This window comes from Diceros bicornis, chromosome 10 (assembly GCF_020826845.1).
Source record: "Diceros bicornis minor isolate mBicDic1 chromosome 10, mDicBic1.mat.cur, whole genome shotgun sequence".
Lineage (NCBI taxonomy): Eukaryota > Metazoa > Chordata > Mammalia > Perissodactyla > Rhinocerotidae > Diceros > Diceros bicornis.
The window spans coordinates 34,495,481-34,516,015 of NC_080749.1; the positions used below are offsets into that span (position 1 = coordinate 34,495,481).

Sequence of the window (20,535 nt, forward strand, 5' to 3'; positions counted from 1 at the left end):
TCTTAGGCGGTATCATGGCTCCTTTTGTCTGTAATCCAATCACTTAGTCTAATTATGCTCCATTTTCTTCTTGTGATTTGAAATCATCATGAAAACCTTGTATATATGCAGATTTATCTTTCCCCAATAAACTTCCACTACTGCCAAGAACCAAAAAATTCCAAGGCCAACTCGTTCAGGAAAGGTTAGGCCAGATTCTGTAATCATCTCTATCAAAGAACAAAAGTAAACAACTAAATCAAGAAGTAGATCATAAAAGACAGATCATTTAGACAAAGACATGGTTACTTTTTTATTGGAAGAAAAAAAAGTACGTTTTAATAAATACTGCGGAAACATTGACCAAACAAACGTACAAAGAGACTTCAACATTTAAAAAAATGCAATGAAAGTTTTGCTTTATAACAGTTATAACTTATTTTCTTTTTACAATATTTAAATACAGAAAGCACTTGCCAGCTATTTTGTAATACTGCCCAAAGCATAATGCTGCATCAATCAAAGCGTATGATGTTGTTGGGAAAACGTCTGTATTTCGTGGGAAATGAGTGGAATGGTATTTTCTTGCAGAGACAAAACAAAGTGCTTGTAAGACATAGAACCAAATGTTGTAATTACCTTAATCTCCTCTCCTACCACAATTTAGTGGGAGCACAGCTTCAATACTTCAAAAATGAAGCTTTATCATTGGAAAGAAAGCTCGTTTTCAACAAGCGCCAACAATAATCAGGTCAGATCTGGTTTCTTCTCTGAAAGAAGCTCTAAAAGGAACAGATCACAAAATATCTGTAAACTATTTTAAATGCTGATTATTTTTTGTAACGACAGTAATCAAGTATTGACCATGGGCCTTGGCTGAATCTGGTTAAGTGAGGTTTAGTAATCACTCTCTAGAAATGCCCTAGGATAGTGTCAGCACTGACATGACATAATTTTCCTCTAAGGATTATCTAAAGCTCAGGTAAGAGGGTCCTACTCTTATCGATGTTCATTTAAAGAAAGTGAAATAAACCAACAGATCATCAGATGCTGCCAACTTCGGAGTTTCATCCCAAAATAACAGGCCTTCTGCTTTGTACTTTTGGTAACTTAATTCCAGACAGCTTTACTCACAAACTGTGCTTTCTGCTACTATTCCTTCATTCATTATCTTTTCAGGTGAAAATAGTACCTAACATTTTTTTTTCCCCTTGGATCATTCTATGACATCAAACCAAGACACCTTTTATTTGACTTTGCATTTTTATCAACGATGGCAAAAAAAGCACACACCCTCTTCTCTAAACAGCGCACAAAAATATTACATGGAGCAATTTACCACTTTTAATCACAATGATGAACAGAACCATCAGACTGAATAAAAATTGACACTTTTTTCCTACTCAATCTATTCGATCTTTGTAGTGCCGTCTGCATATCTTGCAAGACTGTAAAAGCCCTTCTTTAGAATCATCTCGCTCAGCTATCTTCAGGAAGCCAAGATTTCAAAGCCTCACAAACTTTTCCTCTGGATATCCCATGGGTCCTGATACAATTTCCATTTTAATGATGAGCTAGGAGGAAATTAGATCATATCCTCTAGAAAACTAAACGCTAAGGTCACAGTGCCAGTTCCCCAACGAGGACGGTACATTAATATATACTTTTTGTAAAGGAGATTAAAACACTTAAAAATTAAATCAAAGTAGAGATCCATGAATAGATTGTAACAAAGAAAACAAAAAAGCAAGCACCATTCAGAGCATGATTTTTCTTCTTGGAGGTACTCGCATTCCTCCTCATCTACCTTAGCCCATTTGAATCTCTTTTTTTTGGCATATTTTTCAAGTCACACTTCAGAACTCTTCAATGTATTCACTCCTCACCACTTGTTCTACATGCCGAACCTAAGGACAGGATTCCAAAAAGATGAGCATCCTTTCAAATGCCTCCTAAGCCTCCAGCATATGTGACTTTGGCTGTGTACTTTGTTCAGACTTCACCTTTTTGTTTTGTTTGTGGTGTTTTTTTACACTAGATTTCCTTGTCCTCATTAAAGATAATGGGAGATTCACATCACAGTGCAACTCTTCGCTTTGTCCTTTCGTAAGTCCGTAGCAACTGCCGAGAGTTCTGGTCTGCTGGGCATGTGTGAAATCCGCTTTGTGGCCCTCTGTGACTTGTTCCGCTTAACGTTTTTATTTGTCTTGTTTACACATGCCAAGGTGGCGACGTGAAAAATGTCTCTGACGCTATTTTCTGACTGTAAAGCTGAGCATTCAATGTAAGTGGCCGCTCCGATCTGTTTGGCCATATTCGCCCCCTGAGAAGCAAAAGGAGGGGTTATAATCAGCAATAAGTCTGTGGGGAAAGTTATAAAGTATCTTCTAATACCAGAAAATAATAATGCATGGCAAAACGTTTCTAATACGTTAACCGAATTTTCCAGGTATTGCTGCAAAAAAATCCATTTTTTAATTTGAACTGCCTTATTATTTCATAAATATCTTCAGTCAAGACCCAGTCCTAAGAGGTTCAATTATCATCACTCAATAGATACTGCTTGACTTCCAAGAAGTGCTAAAGGCTGATCTAGTGTCATTGGGTCATCAATAAACGAGGGTCCTGATCATCACTTAGTATGAGGTGATTCAAAGAAGTAGGAGAGGAGTTAAGGAAGTGATTCATCTTCACTACCAACTGTGATCAAGAGTAACTAGACACTTAAGTCTTCCAGGTCACAGCAAAGTATAGAAGTCCCCAGAGAATCTACTGGAAAAAGTCAGCTGAAGGTCATGAATGTAAATGCTGTATTTCCCACATGGCTCTGGCAGGGGTGCTGTGGCTCCTAGGGCCTGTCCCAGCACCCCATGGGGCACTCAATTTCTCTTTTCTTGAGTGTAAACGGCACTCAAGACTAGTCAATAGGCTGTACTAAAAACAGGGGTAAGGGATGGAATTGAGAATCAATTTTGAAACGTATGTGATTATGCCTTAGGGTCAAAATAAATTGAGGAAAGCAATAATACTGTTATGACATCTATAGCTTTAGAAAACAAAAAATATGTGATTTCTAAACGTGGACCAGACAACTAGTATACACAATAATAAACATGCATGCATAAAACGACTTATTTAAATAACTAGATTTTTGTTAATTAGAAATGCAAAACAAAGAAGACTACAGTATTTAAAATGATGAATACTGAATAAAATTCTAGCTATTTCAACATGAACTCTCTGTAGAATCTGGTTGTAAGTTTTAAGAGAATGAACTTGTGAAACCGATTCTTCCCCTTTTTAAATACTTCGTGGAAATGCCTGCAGAAATGATGAATCTCTGACAGACAGTTTTATGGAGTGTTCTACTTTACTGGCAATGGCCTTTTCAGTATTTTATTGTGCTGCTGAGTGTAAAATAAGATTAACTTTCTTAAAGAGTATTACTGATTTTGACCACATTCTCTCTTAAATCTGTTTAACCTTAAACCCAGGGGGCGTGGCAGAGATACACAAGGGGAGCATGTGACCCACTGTTTATGTACTCAGTGATCAAACACCACGTGACTTCCCTAAGGAATGACAGAGCATCTCACACTCTAAAAGATCTTTTCAAACTTACCTTATTTATGCATACATGCACATGAATCCTTAGAGAGTAAATTGTTAAAAAAAGATTGGAAAGCTTTTCGAGAGAGTCCAGCATCGAAATATCATTGTAATTTCAGCCAAACCTTGCCCCAGGTCACTCTGGTGCTCACTTAGCAGTCTTAACATTAATCTGAGCTATGGGCTGCCATGAAGGGGCTTAGATGCTCCCTGTGAAGGCAGAGCCCCCAAAACGCCAGCCCCTTCCATCTGTGTTTACAGATGGTCACAATTTGGACACGTGGTGCTCATTCTGCATCTTAGTAAAGGGTCTTACACTTGGAGTTGACCACTGGTTGAGCCTTTAGAAAACTGGCTACTTTAATTTTATTTATTCTGAGTGATATTCCACTTCTGTCACTCCTTTTAAAATTCACATTTGCATATTGACAACATACATACCTGGTCATATGACACTGGCGTCTGCCTGTGATTTGAGAGCTCTACTAATGTACTGACATCTGTCCGAAGATCAGATTTGCAGCCGACCAAAAGCATTTTGGTGTTGGGGCAAAACTCCTGGATTTCACCTTTCCACTATGGGGGGAAAAGATGAGAAATTAGCAAAGCACTGGCATCCATATAGTGGAAAACAATTTCTCTACTGCAGACATGGGGAAAGGGACTCAAAAAGGACATTTAAAAGAAAGTGTCACTTCAGATGAAGAAGCAACTTGCATTTATCTTCTAAGTAGATGCTAAGTTTTACTACTATTTAAAGTGGATCCATTAGGGAACATTTATGTATATTATTATCTATTCTCCCTCTCTGTGACTCACTATCTGTCTCTACTGCAAGAGACTTGGGTGTTGTCAGAAGATGACTTCAACAATTTCTTAATTATCGGGGTATCTCTGAAAGATAAAAGTGCCTTAAGAATAATTACATATCCTAATGAGTGACTACCTCCTCGGATATGTTGAGCTGGCACTTCGCAACATCGAAGGCTGGGAATAAGGCAGAGCCAACCCAAGCACAGGTACGCATCCACTGATCCCATCAAGAAAGACTGAGTAGCCACCATGTGCTGAAATCTCTATTGAGATTTCAGAGACTGGAGATAGAGTCAATAAACAGAATGTTCTTCCTTTAAGGAGCTTCCATTCGAGTGTCTGAATCAACACAGATCAAGACATTTGCAAAGGCCCTCTCTTGGGCTATCAGTAAGGAATCTGACCCTGTGACTCATATGCCTTTGAGTTACTTTTCAGTTACAAAAGTTGTTAAATATTTCAGTTTAGTCCCATCTGGCTAGTTGTTTAGTGACCTAACAAGAATTATTAGGACCTCCAGAAATGCCTGGCAGGGAATTCCAACTGTCCTCTTAAAGAACAAATGGATGGGGCCAGCCCCATGGCTTGGTGGTGAAGTGCACGCGCTCCACTACTGGAGGCCCAGGTTCGGATCCCGGCCGCGCACCGACGCACTGCTTCTCCGGCCATGCTGAGGCCGCGTCCCACATACAGCAACTAGAAGGATGTGCAACTATGACATGCAACTATCTACTGGAACTTTGGGGGAAAAAAAGGAGGAGGATTGGCAATAGATGTTAGCTCAGGGCCAGTTTTCCTCAGCAAAAAGAAGAGGATTGGCATGGATGTTAGCTCAGGGCTGATCTTCCTCGCAAAAAAAAAAAAACAAAAAAAAAACAGATGGATGACTTTTTGTGGTTTCGTTTCCTCAAGCTTGAGATCCCCATCAGGATGGGAGTCGGGAGTTCAGAGTGTTCACAGGAGAGCTCTGGCTCTTGGGGAGGCCAGATTAGAGATCAGGAATCAGTGCCTGACTCTCCCTGCCCACATGCACAAATATGTATTAAGTGCTCTACTAAGTATTGTGGTGGTTACAAAGATGATTAAGACATAGCTGTGCCTTCCAGAAAGGAATTCACACAGTGGGGGTGATGAAGTCATGTGTATAATACTAGATAAGAGGGACATCCTGTAGGAGTAATTTAAAAGACCACCAGGAGAGACATCTCAGATCTAGAGGTATATAGTGGCCAATGAATTCTAGTTCAAAGTATACCAGTGGATTGAAGGGAGTAATATACTTTCCATAAGAGCCTAATCTATCCACCAACTCCCTACTTCCTTCCTTCTTCCCTTCCTCCCTTCCAGAATTATTTAGAGGCAACTACCATGTGCTAAACGGCACTGGAGTAAGAACTAGAAGGTGAATTGAAAAAAAAGAAAAAGATCTATCTCGCTTTAAGTCACTCTATCCTCTTTGATATTCAAGGACTTAAAGGATTCAATTAATCAAGACAAACCATAGCAGGGGTTAGCATAAGCCTTAAAACCTCACACGAATGTAAAACACACTCATCCATATCTCTAAGGCCAAAGTCACTATTCATTTGGTCTTAGAAGATAAAAGCAAAATAAAACAAGAGCAAGGCTTTTCATCATAAATTATGCATAACTCGATACTACATCAAGTATAAACTCCAGTAAACAAGCAATCTCTTTTATCTACAGACAAGCACTAGACATGTTGTTATGTTGTTCTCAGCTGTGTAAAGACTTTGGCCTCCCTCTGCATGTCCAGCAATTGTTTACAAGTATTGAAGATAGGAAAGGTGGATTCCTGCCTGAATCTGACAAACATTAGCATTACTTGTGTTAGATACACATTACTAAAAATTGAAAGGAGTTAAAAAGTGAAAAAGAGCCTTTGATCTTTTAAGAAAGTCATATTTCATTGAACTAACTGTGTTTGTCATGTTTAATAGAGAGGGGATGATTCATCTTCAAATTCTAATTTCATAATGACACATAAGGCAAGAAGTCAAATATGTAGGGAAATATAAATAATAAACACACAAAACACAAAGACACTGCCTTGCTCTCACCACATCCTCTGTCTAAGCCTTAGTGCACGGAGGAGAGGAGAGTAGTCTACGGAAAGGTCTGATTCTGAAAGCCCACAGCACTCAGGCCAGGACTGAGAAAACAGCTAGTGGCTAATACATGCTGATCCATGGACTATCACTTCCCAGAGGCTGAGTCCTAGGTTAATGGAGGCCAAGGAATACTCCTCCCTCCCACTGGCCTTCCCAGGACCTGTGACTCACTCTGCAACAGGTTCCCTTCGTCTCAACCTCCCCCTGGTTCCATCCAGACCTTCCCCAGGTCCCTTCTCCACCTAGAGACCTCCAGAAACCAGGTATGTGTTATCATCTATACCATGTTTACAACTACTGTTTTTATTAGTATCTGACATCTACCTGATCACAATTCACCCCTATTCCTCCTATATTAGTTCTAGCTCTGTTCCTGATAAATAACATCATTACTGAAACACAGCTTCTTTCTTTATTAAAACAGCTATTTCTGTATTCATTTCAGTTTCTGAATTGCAGTCAAATGTAAACCTGTAAACTAAGGCATAACCTATAGGGTAAATGAAGGAAGGAAGGAAGGAAAAAGGAAGACATGTTTGACAATGATCAAATATATTTATTTCTAGCTGCACCATTTCTACCCATAGGATAAACACAGAGGCTCTTAAAGGGGTATTTCGTTTCTTAAAATGAAATAAAATTTTAAGCAGGTTGATCTTTAACACTCGTGACACATATGGTATAAGAGTGTCCTTTTCAGTGTTTTAATTACAAAATATACAGCAGGGCATTAACTAGAGTGTTCGAGCTCCCCAGCCAGCCACAGGTGTCTATTTTACACAGGAGCCGGTCCTGAACTGTATCGTCGCTCCCCAGCACTTGCCTTTTTTAGGACACTGTCCAGAGTCTCTGGTCGACTGATGTCAAAGCAAATCAGCACGGCGTCTGAATCCGGGTAAGAGAGGGGCCGGACGTTGTCATAGTAAGGAGAGCCTGAGAAGAAACAAAGATGCACAGTTTTCAGATGAAAATCCCCTTTGTCTGTCACACATTAACTCCGCCCTTCTGAGTTAAATCCCTTGAATGTCACATGGAGGCCCCACTCCCACCACCTCTAATTCCCGGAAAAGAATGCAAACAAGCGAAAGCCGAGTGGCATTATATTCCTTTCTGCCGGAAGACAAATGAAGCCTCACTTGTATCTGACTTCAATTCAAGGGGAGGAGCCAGAATCTTAAACTGAAATCAGCACAGTTCAAAGAGTGGAGCCAGGAGTGCAAATCCACCTCCACCGCTGAGGGAGACAGGGTAGCTTCAGGACGCTGCACCTCTGATTCTTCATTCATCTCTACTTGGGATTAAATAAACCTAGACAGTGCCTGGCATTTAGTAAGGGATCAATAAGTATTAACTATGGCTACGGTTGTGTTGTTGCTATTAAAAGCTGAGTGGTAGCAAGCACCATAAATGGAGCTACTTCTTGGGAAAGAGATCAAAACTCAAGATCATTCTGATAGTAGGATGAGTAGGGGAGAGAGGACAAGGGTAGGTTGAGCTCTGCCAAGAGAACCCTAGTAAACCACATCAGCGCCGCCCTATCTCCAAGTTACAAGTTTGGATAAGCCACTGACCTTTGAGCTTGCCTACTCAAACTGATCCCCAAACCTATATAGACTCTCTTCCCGTTACAACCAAAGAATGCAATAAATGCCATATTGGATCATGTCACTCTTTTACACAGTTCCATCTCTGAGAGTGATAGGAAGGCATGATCCAAGGATTTTAGCCTGAGTTAAATCCAGGGGACCCTAAAGGTTCAAGTTACTAGGCAATTAATTTAACCACAGAACTCTCTAGTCATTTAGGAAATTTATTCTATTCCTTTCAGAATCGCAAAAGATGGGCGATTAGATGAGGCCAATTATTATAACATGGTGCGACTATAAAATTAAATACAGCTTCCAATGCTATTTTTTTTTTTAATCATTTTCGGTATACTGATACTTCACGAGCATAACATGGGAAATATGTATGTGATGCCAGAGAAGAAAGAGAAAATCTAAGCCACCAAAGTCTTTTTGAAACCCGGTTTCGTTTTGACATCACCTTCCATTTCTAGCAGAAAAACATGACATGTTGTTCCCTGATAAATCAACACCTTGATCGTCAAAGTCAGGAGAAGAGAAAAACTAAAGAAGCTTTTGAAATAACCTTTTATATTTCTATCAAAACAAAATTTTTCAGGAGGCTGCTATGGAGATCTAGAAGTTACTGCAGTTAGGGGGCACCATCCTCTATTCACAGTATATTCTGGGTCTCTAGCATTCACTACAGAACGCCAGTAACAGTGTGGCCTTTCCACTAGCTGCTTTAGGGATGGAGAGGGACAACTTCAAGCCAGGTATGTTTACCAAGCAAGGAGGAAGGGAATGTTCTAGAATCAGGAAGAAAAGTGTGAATAAGTACAGACAATCTAAGCCAGAATTTTCACGAGCTGCAGCGGCTCCCTACCCACATCTGGAATCAGGATTCTGACGTAGCAGAGACTGACAACTGAAGGATATTTTCCAAAAGCTGAAAGGATTTAAAGTTTAAAAAAATCAAGTTATTTTAAATATTAAAGCATATTAGAATAAGGCTGTCTCTGAAAATGACAAGCTACAGCTGCTGCCTTTCTAGCCACTCAAGGAAATCTGAGGTTAAAAGAATAATTCACAAATAGTTCACTCATTTAACCATTTTTGACAGGCAGCAGAAATGAGATGGCTTATCACTATTTGTGAATATACTGGTATTTCCGTATTTGTTTTGTAAAGTTCAGACTTGCTCAATTGCAACCCCTCCTGTTTCTGTGTCCAAAGTCTAACTTTGACACAGCTCCTGCTGTAAACATTGGGAAATCTTTCCAAACATGGAGTCAGAAAATTCCAGATCATAGAGTGGAAATCAAATACCAGACATGTACACGGGGAGCTCCTCTGCTCTTCCAAGTTAGCAGAAGATGACCTGACTCCAAAACCATAAAAATTTAATTCTTTAGCTCTCCAACAGCGTGGATTATCAGAAACCTATCTGGCTTCACGAGATCTCATTTCTTGGAAATCACTCACATTAGGAAAGACAACTTGGTGTGGATACTTTCCAGTTTCAATTAGACCTGAACTGCAGAGGACCGGCATCTCCAGGTGCCTTATTCCTTCAGGACATGACCTTTGACTAGATGAGAGTACTCACTGCTAATGTCAGATCTAAGACTATTACATAACAATGGAGACCATCTTTTCCAAATTTCAAAATTTGGGAATGACAGCTGGAGAATTACAAAGGTACTAAAATAGAGTAATTAAAACTGAGACTACCAGGAAAATCCAGAGGAATGGTTTCAACATATAGGTCACCATATAGCTGCAGAGATTACCCCTCCCTACCAGTGAGTACTGGATTTCCCTCCCCCACTCGGTTTATGGCCACAAAGGGGATCTGGCTTTGTCTTCAGCCCTCTGTCACACTGGAGACTCCAGCTTACTAGAATCAAGTGAGCTGCTTTCTGTGCCTAGTGGGTGTACCCAAATACCTGCAAAATTCAGACACTGGCTTGACTTTAAAATGAAACAAAGTTTGCAACTTAAGCCAAATTCTTATGGAGGTTGGTTCTGCATTCGTTTTTATTTTATTTAATATTTTGAACGAAAATACATATGTATGTAAAGGTTCATGAAAAATAAACCACCTTGCTGTTGAGGTAGAGAGGCAATTTTTAAGAGCTTTAACAAGATCTAATTAGGCCTGACACTTTGATCCTGTCCTATTACTTTTGCTAATGAACAGTGCTTTGAGATCAACAAGACTGTCCAAAGGTGATAATAAAACTGATCGCCACATGTATTAGTTATAAGCATAATTTGTCTAACCACTAACAAGAGTCATTTGTCATAAAAAATAAGACCACTTATTCATTATATTTTTTGATAGGGTAAGGTTAAAACTTTTTTTTGGATAGGAAAATCTATTGTCCTTACCTTCTCATAGTAAAAAAAAAAACCAATATGAAATTAGGAAAGAACTGTCCTACCAGGAAAAATCTAACAATTCGCCAGCTAAGCAGAACCTTCAGTCCTGTGTAATTTGACAGCGTTTACTCTGCATTTAAGCACTCTGAATCCTTCCCTGGGAAGGCCCAAGCTCCTGACAAACGCAGTCAGGAAAGCAAAGTTGTGGAGTGCAGACTATAATCACAGGCATGCATGGGATAACCCACCAGCCAAGAAAAAATGAAGAGGAATTCCAGGAATGCCCCTGTGAAGCCAGAAGCAATATGGGGAGGCAGAAGCGACACCAAAGCAAGGGGCTGTAAGTAAGTGAGGAACCAGGGACAGTACCTGTCCGTGATGCCTACATCCCTCCAGAAAGGTCTGAAAACATTCTGGTAAGCCAAACAGCAAAAGCTAACTTTCACAGATTTTTTTTTTAAAGATGCATGTGAAAAGCTTTCAGGGTAATTGTAGAAGTAAACACAATACAAGAAAGAGCACTGAACATTTTTTATTATGCAGGAAAGTATTGGACTTGAACTGCAATACAAAGCAGGTACTGATGTACGTATAGTATGCAGTTTAGTACCCAAGAATGTACTACAGTTAAATTCAGTTAGTCTAGGTACTCAGCTTTGCTTGTCAAATAAAACGTTCTCAGCATGTGGAACACGTTTCATGCACATGGAAATTCCCAGACGCAGTGTTCCTTTTACACTAGTATATGAAACTTGAAGCACCCAGCTCTATTCCAAGGCCCTTTCTCATTAACCTATCAGACCATCAAAGAGAAAACTTCAGGAAACTCCATATTGCAAAGAAACAACTACACTACATATGCAAAATGTGTGCCAAAAAACAAATAATAATAATACAGTTAAAGAGGTTTGCTCCGTGTAGACTGGAAAAAGTACACATTTGGGATTCTCTGAGTTCCTTATGTTTGGCAAACGTCAGCAAAGTTCTAACGGCTTTTGAAACTTCAAGTCTACCTATCTTTGTCTTCAAGACCATTAATTCTGGGTGAGAGCAATATTTCCAGCCCAAGAATAGTCACAAAGCGCCTCACCCAGAAACTAATTCTGCAGACACATACCTGCCTGCTTAAGTCATCCTTTCGCAAAGATAGAACACACCATATATGTACATAATTAAATGTATATGTCAGAAGATTCATGCCCAAAAGGGAGCTTTATGGAACCTTCTGCAAAACCAGTTCAAACAGTGTGAGGCTTTATAGGAGCTTGAGAACTGAAAACTCTTCTAGTTAAATATTTCATAAATATAACTTCTTTTATTTGAACCTTAAATTGAGAGACTTCCCTTTCCCCCATAAGAAATTCCTAGCAAGAGCAATAAAATTAGGAATACTGCATATTTTTGGCAGAGAAAATATATTAAATTTTGGTATTTTTAGTGACCAAGAGAACATCTGTACCAGTTACTAACATGTGATACTGAGTGATCTGCCCAATTATTATGAGATTCCATTTCCTCATGCCATCTCTACTAAGAGTGAAAGCTTCAAATTACCAATAATCTCAAGAATGTGAATCAAGTCCCAGCAGAACTTTTGTCTTTGGCTCAGTATATGACTCTATTGAACTCTCTCTTTTTTTTGCTGGGAAGATTCACTCTGAGCTAACATCTGTGCCAATCTGGTCGCTGCCACAGCATGGCCACTGACGAGTGGTGTAGGTCTGCGTCCAGGAACCAAACCCAGGCCACTGAAGCAGAGCCCGCCAAACTTAACCACTAGGCCATGGGGCCAGCCCATCTATTGAGCTCTTTTTTCCGTGCAGTCTGCACTACAAACCCCGTGCCCACCAATATGCCACAAATATTCCCAGGAAGGATATTGTTTGTTTCTTCTATACATTCAGATTAATGGGCATTATGAACAGACTTTATGAACACTTGGGGGCATTTCTGTGTTGCTATAAAAATAGAATCAATATTTTCAATTTCTGGGGGCAATGCAGATACATAGTTGGATAGAAAGTCAAAGAGGTAGAAATAAAATTGCTATTTTTGAGCTTTACATAAAACTTTAGGCTTAAACTCCCAATCTAATGCAGATGTTTTAAAAATATAAGAATCAAAATATTTTAAAGTGGAGCCATCGTAAGCCACAGAGCTTTAAGGGTAAGAGTAGATATGTTTAATTTTTTTAAATGATGCTATCCTTCAGTAATAGATTGAAGATTTTGTGTTTTATATAGTAAGAGTTAGATTCCTTGGAGCAGAGTCCCATGAGTCAATTCACCTTGCCACATACTATGTCATCAGGTTCATTTTTCCAAACCAATGTGCACAACACCTGGTTAAACTTCTGAGGCAGCTTACATTCCATGTCAATGAAACTTCTGTTTTGTCAAGGGAGTCTCTGAGTAAAGTTGCCAATACACAGTGACTGAGAAGACATTTAAAGGGCATCAGACAACGGCTGGGGCACAACTAATTCATTTGGCACAGCCTACCAGGCACCATGAGCTAAGCGGAGAAACTATTGGTCCTTGGTGTCATATCTACATGCAAAAGAACTGGATGAATGCGGAAACATCTGGTTCTTTCAGGTGGCATCAGAAGGACCAATCTGGACGCCTGACTGAAATGTGTAACTTAGCAAGAAAACAGATTGGAAAAAACTCAGCACTAAACGGGGTTTAAATTAAATTAAAAAAAGAAACAAGAGACGATGTAGACTTAGGGAATTTATACCTTTGTTTTTTTGGTCCATAGTTTAAATGGAAATTGTTACATGGAGGACAAATTTCCAAATGTAGTTTTACATATTACTTATCAGAAGCCACCATCAGAGTCATCTGTTTTGCCATAATCCACATCTCTTACAGAATTCAGGGTGAAAACTCAAGAGTTGAACCTGGTTTTGCAACTCTAAGCTCCTAGGGATCATTCCTCACCTTATGATGGAACTAGTTTTCTACAATTTTGCCCTTGATATTCACACCACAAGCACCCATGCTTCTTTGGCTTCTTTGTAAATTCTTGCCCTCTTTACTTCTCTAACAAGGTTAATTTAAACTAGAATTCTTCGATTTTCAGAATCTTGTTTTCCCTAATGGCCATTGAATGTAAGCATATTTCCAAGTGGGAGGGATGTTAAAGACTCCTGAAGAATGGAGTCAACATCTAGAGATAAGGAAAGAATTGTGGCAGGCTTCAGTGAGCAAGGAATCACAAGTCAGGGGATTTGGGCTGGTTCTGCAGCCTTCAACAATTCTTTGGATCTTCTTGCTGCTAGGTGGATCCAGCTTTAGAACCTCCAGGCTCACTGTCCTATAAACAAGAACTACAGTACCAAAGACCAGACTGTGAGTCTCTTGAGGGCGGGAGCTGCTCTGCCCAGCTTTGCACCATCTCCTCCCTGCTCCCACAGCATCTAGCAGAGTTGCACACAGAATGTCCTAAAAAAATGTTTACTGGTTTTATAATCATTTCCATATGTCTTGCCTTGATATGTTAACTTACATGTTAAATCACAAAAAAGGGACCAGTGATCTCTTTTGAAGCTGCTTTTCTGGATTAATTATATAATAATCTCCAACACTGCTGAAACATTTCCATCCCAGGTAAGAAATATTTCAATAGAGAGCTTGACACCGAGACCATTCTTCAAACTCGATGTATAAGCTACAAATGTAACAATATAGACAGACATCTTTGTAGAGGAGTTTGTTCTCAAAGTCAGGCCATGAGTAATCAAGATTTTTCTTTCCTCTCTTTTCCTTTAAGCACAAAATTTAACTAATACTACATTCTCTCTTAATAATGCTCAAAACTAATACAGGAAGTGCTAACTTCAGCACTCATGGCCTAAAAGAAGCTTGTATCATGACAATATTCAAAAACGTGTTCATGAGGAAATAGTATAGTTAATATGGAGGAATTTTAGCAGCTGAATTGAGTATTTTAAAATTAATAATATACCTTAAATAAAATGTGCATTAACCTGTCTTAGTTCAAAGCTGGCATGAATGATTATTACTCCCTAAAACACATGTGCTGAAATTACACTGCAATCAAATCACTTAGGAAAAGACATGGTGATCCTTAAATGACGAAGTTTCTATTATTAGCAGGCATTTTGCTCCATGCTACAAATTGCTTCTATGCTTGGCAAATGTGGCAGATTCTGAAGCACAAGATATTGGAACTACTTTGGTCTCACATATCACTTCAAAATGCTGAAACCATTACCCATTGTTTTGCAGAAACTCATTGTGTGAATTTGAAAATCATTAGGAGCATTTCTGCAACTATGAATAAAAATGCTCATCTTATCAATGAAAAGGGGATATTTCTTATGAAAATCAAGAAATTATGGATCTGTATCCAAAGACTACCTTTAAAAGTCCCCCCTTTTAGAAGATGCACAGTGGCCTTATTTAAGAGAAGGTTGTGTTTACTTTTAGGGGGGCTGGAATAACTTTCAGCAACTGCAAGAAATCAACTGGCAAAGTGCCATTTGTGGTTGCTTTAATTAGTGTGTGCCTTGGGGGTGGGAGGGAGGAATTGCTTCCTACCTCTGAGGACGATCTATCAGCACTAGGGATGCCTGACAAGGAAAATACACTCCAACCAGCTGGATCAGGGCACTTGGGTTCAAAAATCTGACAAAACTGGCTCATCAGAGGTTGAATATGGGCTATGCTAAGTGGGGAGAGCTTCCTTCTCCCCACTTCCTGCGCCACCCAGCCTGTATGACTCTTAGTGGCAGGACCATATTTTAATTAACACTGTATCTCTGAAGCCTAACAGAAGATCTGCACATAGTAGGGGCAGAAAGAAAGAAGGGAGGGAGAGAGAGAGAGGATGGAAGGAACTATTAAGTTATTCTGCTTCAAAAAGTGGGGAATGAATTATCTTCTTTTCTCTTGGTGCAAAGAGGCCCCACATATCCAACTCTAAATTAACATTCTTTCTCATACCCGAATTGGCAGAGTTTTGCCTATGCATAATCGAATGACTGCTAGGGGAAAAAGGAGACCCCTTATGAGAAGCCGTCCAAGTACAGAACCCAGATAAGAGAAGAATGGCTTCTGTCTCCTAAACGTTTGCCCCTCTGCTAAGAGGCTAACAGGCTGTGAATGCCATTGAAAGGACAAAGTTTATGCCATCTCTCTCCCCATGTAAGAGAAGTTAGGCAAGCCTAATTTTCCGTATATCAATCTCTAACTTTCACAAAGTTCCAGAAGGGGAAAAAAAATCTGACATTTAGGACTTTAGAGACTTGGCTTGGATTTTCCCTCCGGAGTTAAATTGATAGCAGTTGGAAAAAATAAATATATCAAGAGGCATCAGGGACACGCAATTATTTTCACAATCTGAACTAAACAAATGTCTTAGTGGGCAGAGAAAATGTCAAATATTTGTCAAAAAAATAATCCTGTTCAGAAATTTACCACGAAAAGCTTGAGATGAAATGGAAAAATGTTAAAAGTACTTGAAATGATTAGTTGCTGATGCAATGGTTCTTGCTAGATGTATTTTACCCATGAATGACAAACCATTTTTGATAGTAACAGCCTACTCTTAGAATGTAAGCAGTGCTTGGTGACTGTGTTTAATTAACTAACATTTCACCTTCCAAACAACATAATGGGATTCTAAATAACTCCCTTGTGCCTTTTTTTCCATTTGTATAAACCTAAATTCGAACTAAGACTTCATTACTGGATAATTTTGCAGTGCAATATTTTCTTAATCACAGTTTTTTCAAACCTTTATATTTTCGTTAAACACACACAGGTTTTGTTTCATTAAATAAAAATACAAGTGATTATTTCACTACAGACTTCATTTCAGGTGATTATCTTTAATTTGATGAAAAAGCAATGTTTATTAAGTTGTCATTCTTTGTGCACAGGTAATTCAGTGGTAGGAAATATTAGGGAGTCTCATCTCCTTGGAAACTATGCATATGATTATTCATTTGTTCACTCAACAGATTTTACTGGATGACTACTGTATGCAAGGCATGATGCTATGTGTGCAAAGATGAAAATATCTGAAGTGATATTTATCTGCACATGCGCAGCACATGGAAGCCTCCAACTATAAACTGCCCACATTCTGTTTTTTTTTTCTAGCCTTTGAAAAACAATGTGTCTTTTCTCTCCTAAAAAAAAAGTCAGTTTAGCCCTTTGGGTGCCTAATCTAAAATCGCTGTTGGTGGTCCTGTGACTCTTGAAGCTTGAGACAGAGGACATATGACCCAGCACTCCTATAAGCCCATCCATAGCTCCCTCCCTATCCAAATAAGTCTCCTCCTAAATCCACCAGGAAGCAGTGGCTCTGTTCAGACCTGGCTTGCCTTGTAGGTGGCAAAAACTCCAGCACGGGATGCCAGATCAACTGGGACTAAGAGCTGAAGCCAACCACCATGGGAAACAAAAAGACTTGCCCATCCAGTGTACTAAAGCCAAGAAGTGTACAGCTGGGGGAGATCCTGCACATTATCTAGCTTTGTACCTTCTTTTTTCAGATGATGAAATGAGACCCAGGGAAGTAGGGGATTTGCACACAGAAATCCGTGGTAACCAGTAGCTAAGATCTAAATACAGCTTTGTATCAACGACTGGATCAGACTCACAGACCCCACACCTTAATAATTCTTATCCCGCATTAGGTCCAAACACAGGCCTGGAGGAGGGGGGCAAGTACTGGTGCTAATTATCGGTACCATACCAGCTGTCCTGCCCACTAGGCATAACAAATACCATGATATGTCTGGGAATTAAAGCCTGTTAAATACTAGGCTGTGTAACAGTTCTGATGATAGGAACCACTGAAAGAAGAAAACACTAGAATTCCGTCTATCAACACCTTCCCTATAGCTGCGAGACTGTGTGTACAATCCCCAATACAAAACACGGTGAGGTCCTGGTTCTGTCGCTCTTGGCCAGGCTCCAGGAGGAGCCTGACTCTCCAGAGGGAAACAAAATCGGTGCTTTCCACTGCAGCACTCGGAGCATCTGGCACCGACCAGGAGAGGCGCTCGTGCGAGACTTCTCGCTTGCCTTTGTGCAGGGATTGCCTGTGGCAACCCTGTCCGTTTGGTCCCTTCCTCGTGCTCTCTAATCCCCGGCGTCCCACGGGGGCTCCCGAGGTTAGAGCCTAGGGTTGTGGGAAGCCCGCGAAGCCCAGAAGCACCTCCACGAGGCCACTACCAGCTGAGCGCAGCTCCACCTCGGGGCCTCCCCGCCTGACAGCAAAACCTGCGTGTTGGCACTTGCGCGCTCCTCCTCGCTAGTTTCACCCAAGATTTGGCTCGGTTCACCCGCAGCAGCCCAGCTCCTTTCTAAGCTCCCAGACCAAAGTTCAGGGGCCTTCATCCGGCCGGCCTTCCCGGTGGCTCCTTCTCCTCCGGGGGCGGCATCCTTCTCGGACACGGCACTCCGTCGCCGCAGGGCACCGCAGGCAGGGGCGGCGGGTGCCTGGGTCGCAGCCCGAGATTCCAAGTGATGCTCCCGCCTCCACTGCTTTTGACCCTGCCCGAATCCCTAATAGCCGCGCGAGGGAAGCCTTCCCCCTCGCGGGGTACCCGGCCCTCCCGTCCACCGCGCGCCAGGTAGGTGGGTGGGCGCGTGGGAAGGCGATAACCCGGCCTTGAACCCCAGACCCTTGAAAATAATTCACCACGACGCCAATAATTCAACTGGACGGGAAGGTCAAAGGCGAACAGCGCGGCCCTCGACCTTGTGGGCTGCTGGAGGGTGATGCAATAGGGGTCAGGAGGGAATGGCATGGACGGGGGCGGGGGGAGCAGGGGAACGGCGTGATCACAGGGCCGAGAGGGGGTCGAGGGCGGGAGACTCGGACCTGCAGGTCCGCACCGAGGGGGCGCGGACGGCCGGCGGCGCGGAGAGGACGCCTGGAGACCTCCCGCCCCGTACCGCCCGCGCAGCCAGCGCATTCCTGGCTGTAGGCGTCACGAGCGCCGCAGCCGCCCGCGCTCACGTTACTCTCCCCCCCAGCGCAGAATCCGCACGTAATTGCGTCGCTTCAGGGATTTTCTCCCACCTCCCACCACCGCTGCCGCGCTCCCAGACAATCAGCAGGTTAGATCCTGGAGAGAAGCCCGCCGCGAGCCAGATGGTTCCGAGGCGGCACACGCAACCCCACAACATGGGGCCACCTTGGCCGCTCCGAGGCGACTCGGGCTCAGCCCTGCGGGCCACCCGTTCCGCGGCCACCCGGCTACAAGCGGTTCCCACCTCGAGGTCACCCTGCTGGCACACAGCGCCCTTCCCTCCTCACTGCCTTCCCCCCGACCCAATGTTGTCTCCCACCCCCACCCAGAAGGGACAAAATTTTCACCCAGCAGAGACCGCAGGAATCCCTCGGAAGAGGCAAAGTTAACGGAGGGGCGCAGAGCGCTGGTGGCGCGCGGGTCGGTGCTGAAAGCCTGCCAGGCGCGGGGTCTGGAGACTCGCCGCGCAACCCCGAGCGGCTGGAAACCCGCCCCAAGCGCCACGCGGTCCGATGACTCTCTTACCCGAAGTGTCCCACAGGCTCAACTCTATTCTTTGTGTGTCGATTTCAAAACTGGCCGTGTAATTCTCAAACACTGTAGGGACGTAATTCTGGAGAAATAAAATGGACAGAGGAAGGAAACAGGGCAAAGAGGTTATCTTAAAATGCACGATAGCCGCAGAACACCCTCTGAAAATCGTCTCCCCATTCCCCCAACGAAAAATAAAACCCGCACACACCAGATCACACGCTAAACACGCAGACCCTTTCCGAAACCCCTGACTCCCCACTCGCCCCACCGGGATCTCCAAGACGGGAGAATCCAAATCTCCCAAGCCCAGGTTCTGCACACATGACCCAACAAGTTTCAGAAGCTAACAGCAGAATGTGCAGGCGCGTCCCATCCCCTAAACGCTTCCAGCCCACTTTCCCTTTCCGAGCAGTCTAACCAGGGGGAAGGTAGTGAGGAGTGAGGAAGACAAGTTAAAAATAGAAAACGGGTGAAAGGGGAAAAGCAAGGGGAAACCCACCTAGAGACCGGGGATCCCGCGGGCCGCCCCCCTCCTCGAAGCCCCTCCAGGCCACACTCACCTCGGGGAAGCAGTCTTTGGCGAAGACATGCAGCAGCGCGGTTTTCCCACATTGACTGTCTCCCACCACTACTATCTTGCATTTCACGTTCTGATTAGGATCCATGATAGATTTACTGGATAATTTCTGGCTGGCTCTTCTCTCCTTCATTGATCTTGTCTTATTTTCTCTTGAAATAGGAATTTTCTCTTAAGAGGAAAAAAATATATATATTTCTCTGTCTATAAAAAGCAGATATAAAAATAAATCGCAAGGTTGGTGGGAACCCCTGAAGCGCAGCGCAGACGAGAGCTGGAGGAGCAGGCTCGTTACTCTCCTCCAACAAGTTCTATGCCTGACTCCACACCGCGCTTCCCAAGGCCAATTCCGACCCGACTGCTTTGTTTCACGCTCTCTGCGCGGCTTTATACGCCCGGCCTTCCAATCCTCTTCTTTCTCAATGAGAGAAGGAAACTGATCCGCCTCCTCCCCTTTTATGGAGCCTGGGAGCGAGCGCTGTCTAGTTGCTTGTGGTGTATGTAAACAGTGCGCCCTCTAGGGTGACCGTGCGGGATCCTTTTCCAGACCAAGGCCCTGCGACAACTTGGAGACCCCAGCGACGCTTTGCTGATGGACGGGACTGTACAAGTCCAGGAGGAGGTGGGAAACTGAATGTCTGTGCATACTGATTTTTACTAGAATTCCTTTAAAAACGTTTTAACAGGGGCTGAGCTACAGAAGCCTCATGAACATTTATGAAAGCAAAAACATTTCTCACCCGAGTTAAAACATAGTTATAAAACATAGAAAGCACATCTTGGGTGGGGAAGGGTTAAGTGGTTGTATTTTTCAGAAAAATGGTTTGCATCAGGTATATAGGCCATGGAACAGTAGCTAAGCCAGGTTATTTCAGGTGGGGGAACCGGCTTGCCTGGGTCACAGCAACAGACTAGCTTCTGAAA

The 20,535-nt window shown here is 42.2% G+C and overlaps 1 protein-coding gene across 1 annotated transcript; it reads right to left on the reverse strand.

Moving 5' to 3' along the window:
- Nucleotides 1-279: 279 nt before the first annotated feature.
- On the reverse strand, nt 280-19,941 carry RND3 (Rho family GTPase 3). The gene is made up of 5 exons (XM_058548948.1): nt 19,595-19,941; nt 19,026-19,113; nt 7,357-7,466; nt 4,030-4,164; nt 280-2,302 (listed from the first exon to the last, which is right to left on the reverse strand). The coding sequence occupies exons 1-5, from the start codon at nt 19,742-19,744 to the stop codon at nt 2,051-2,053; spliced, it is 735 nt and encodes a 244-aa protein (XP_058404931.1). The 5' UTR covers nt 19,745-19,941; the 3' UTR covers nt 280-2,050.
- Nucleotides 19,942-20,535: the final 594 nt, after the last annotated feature.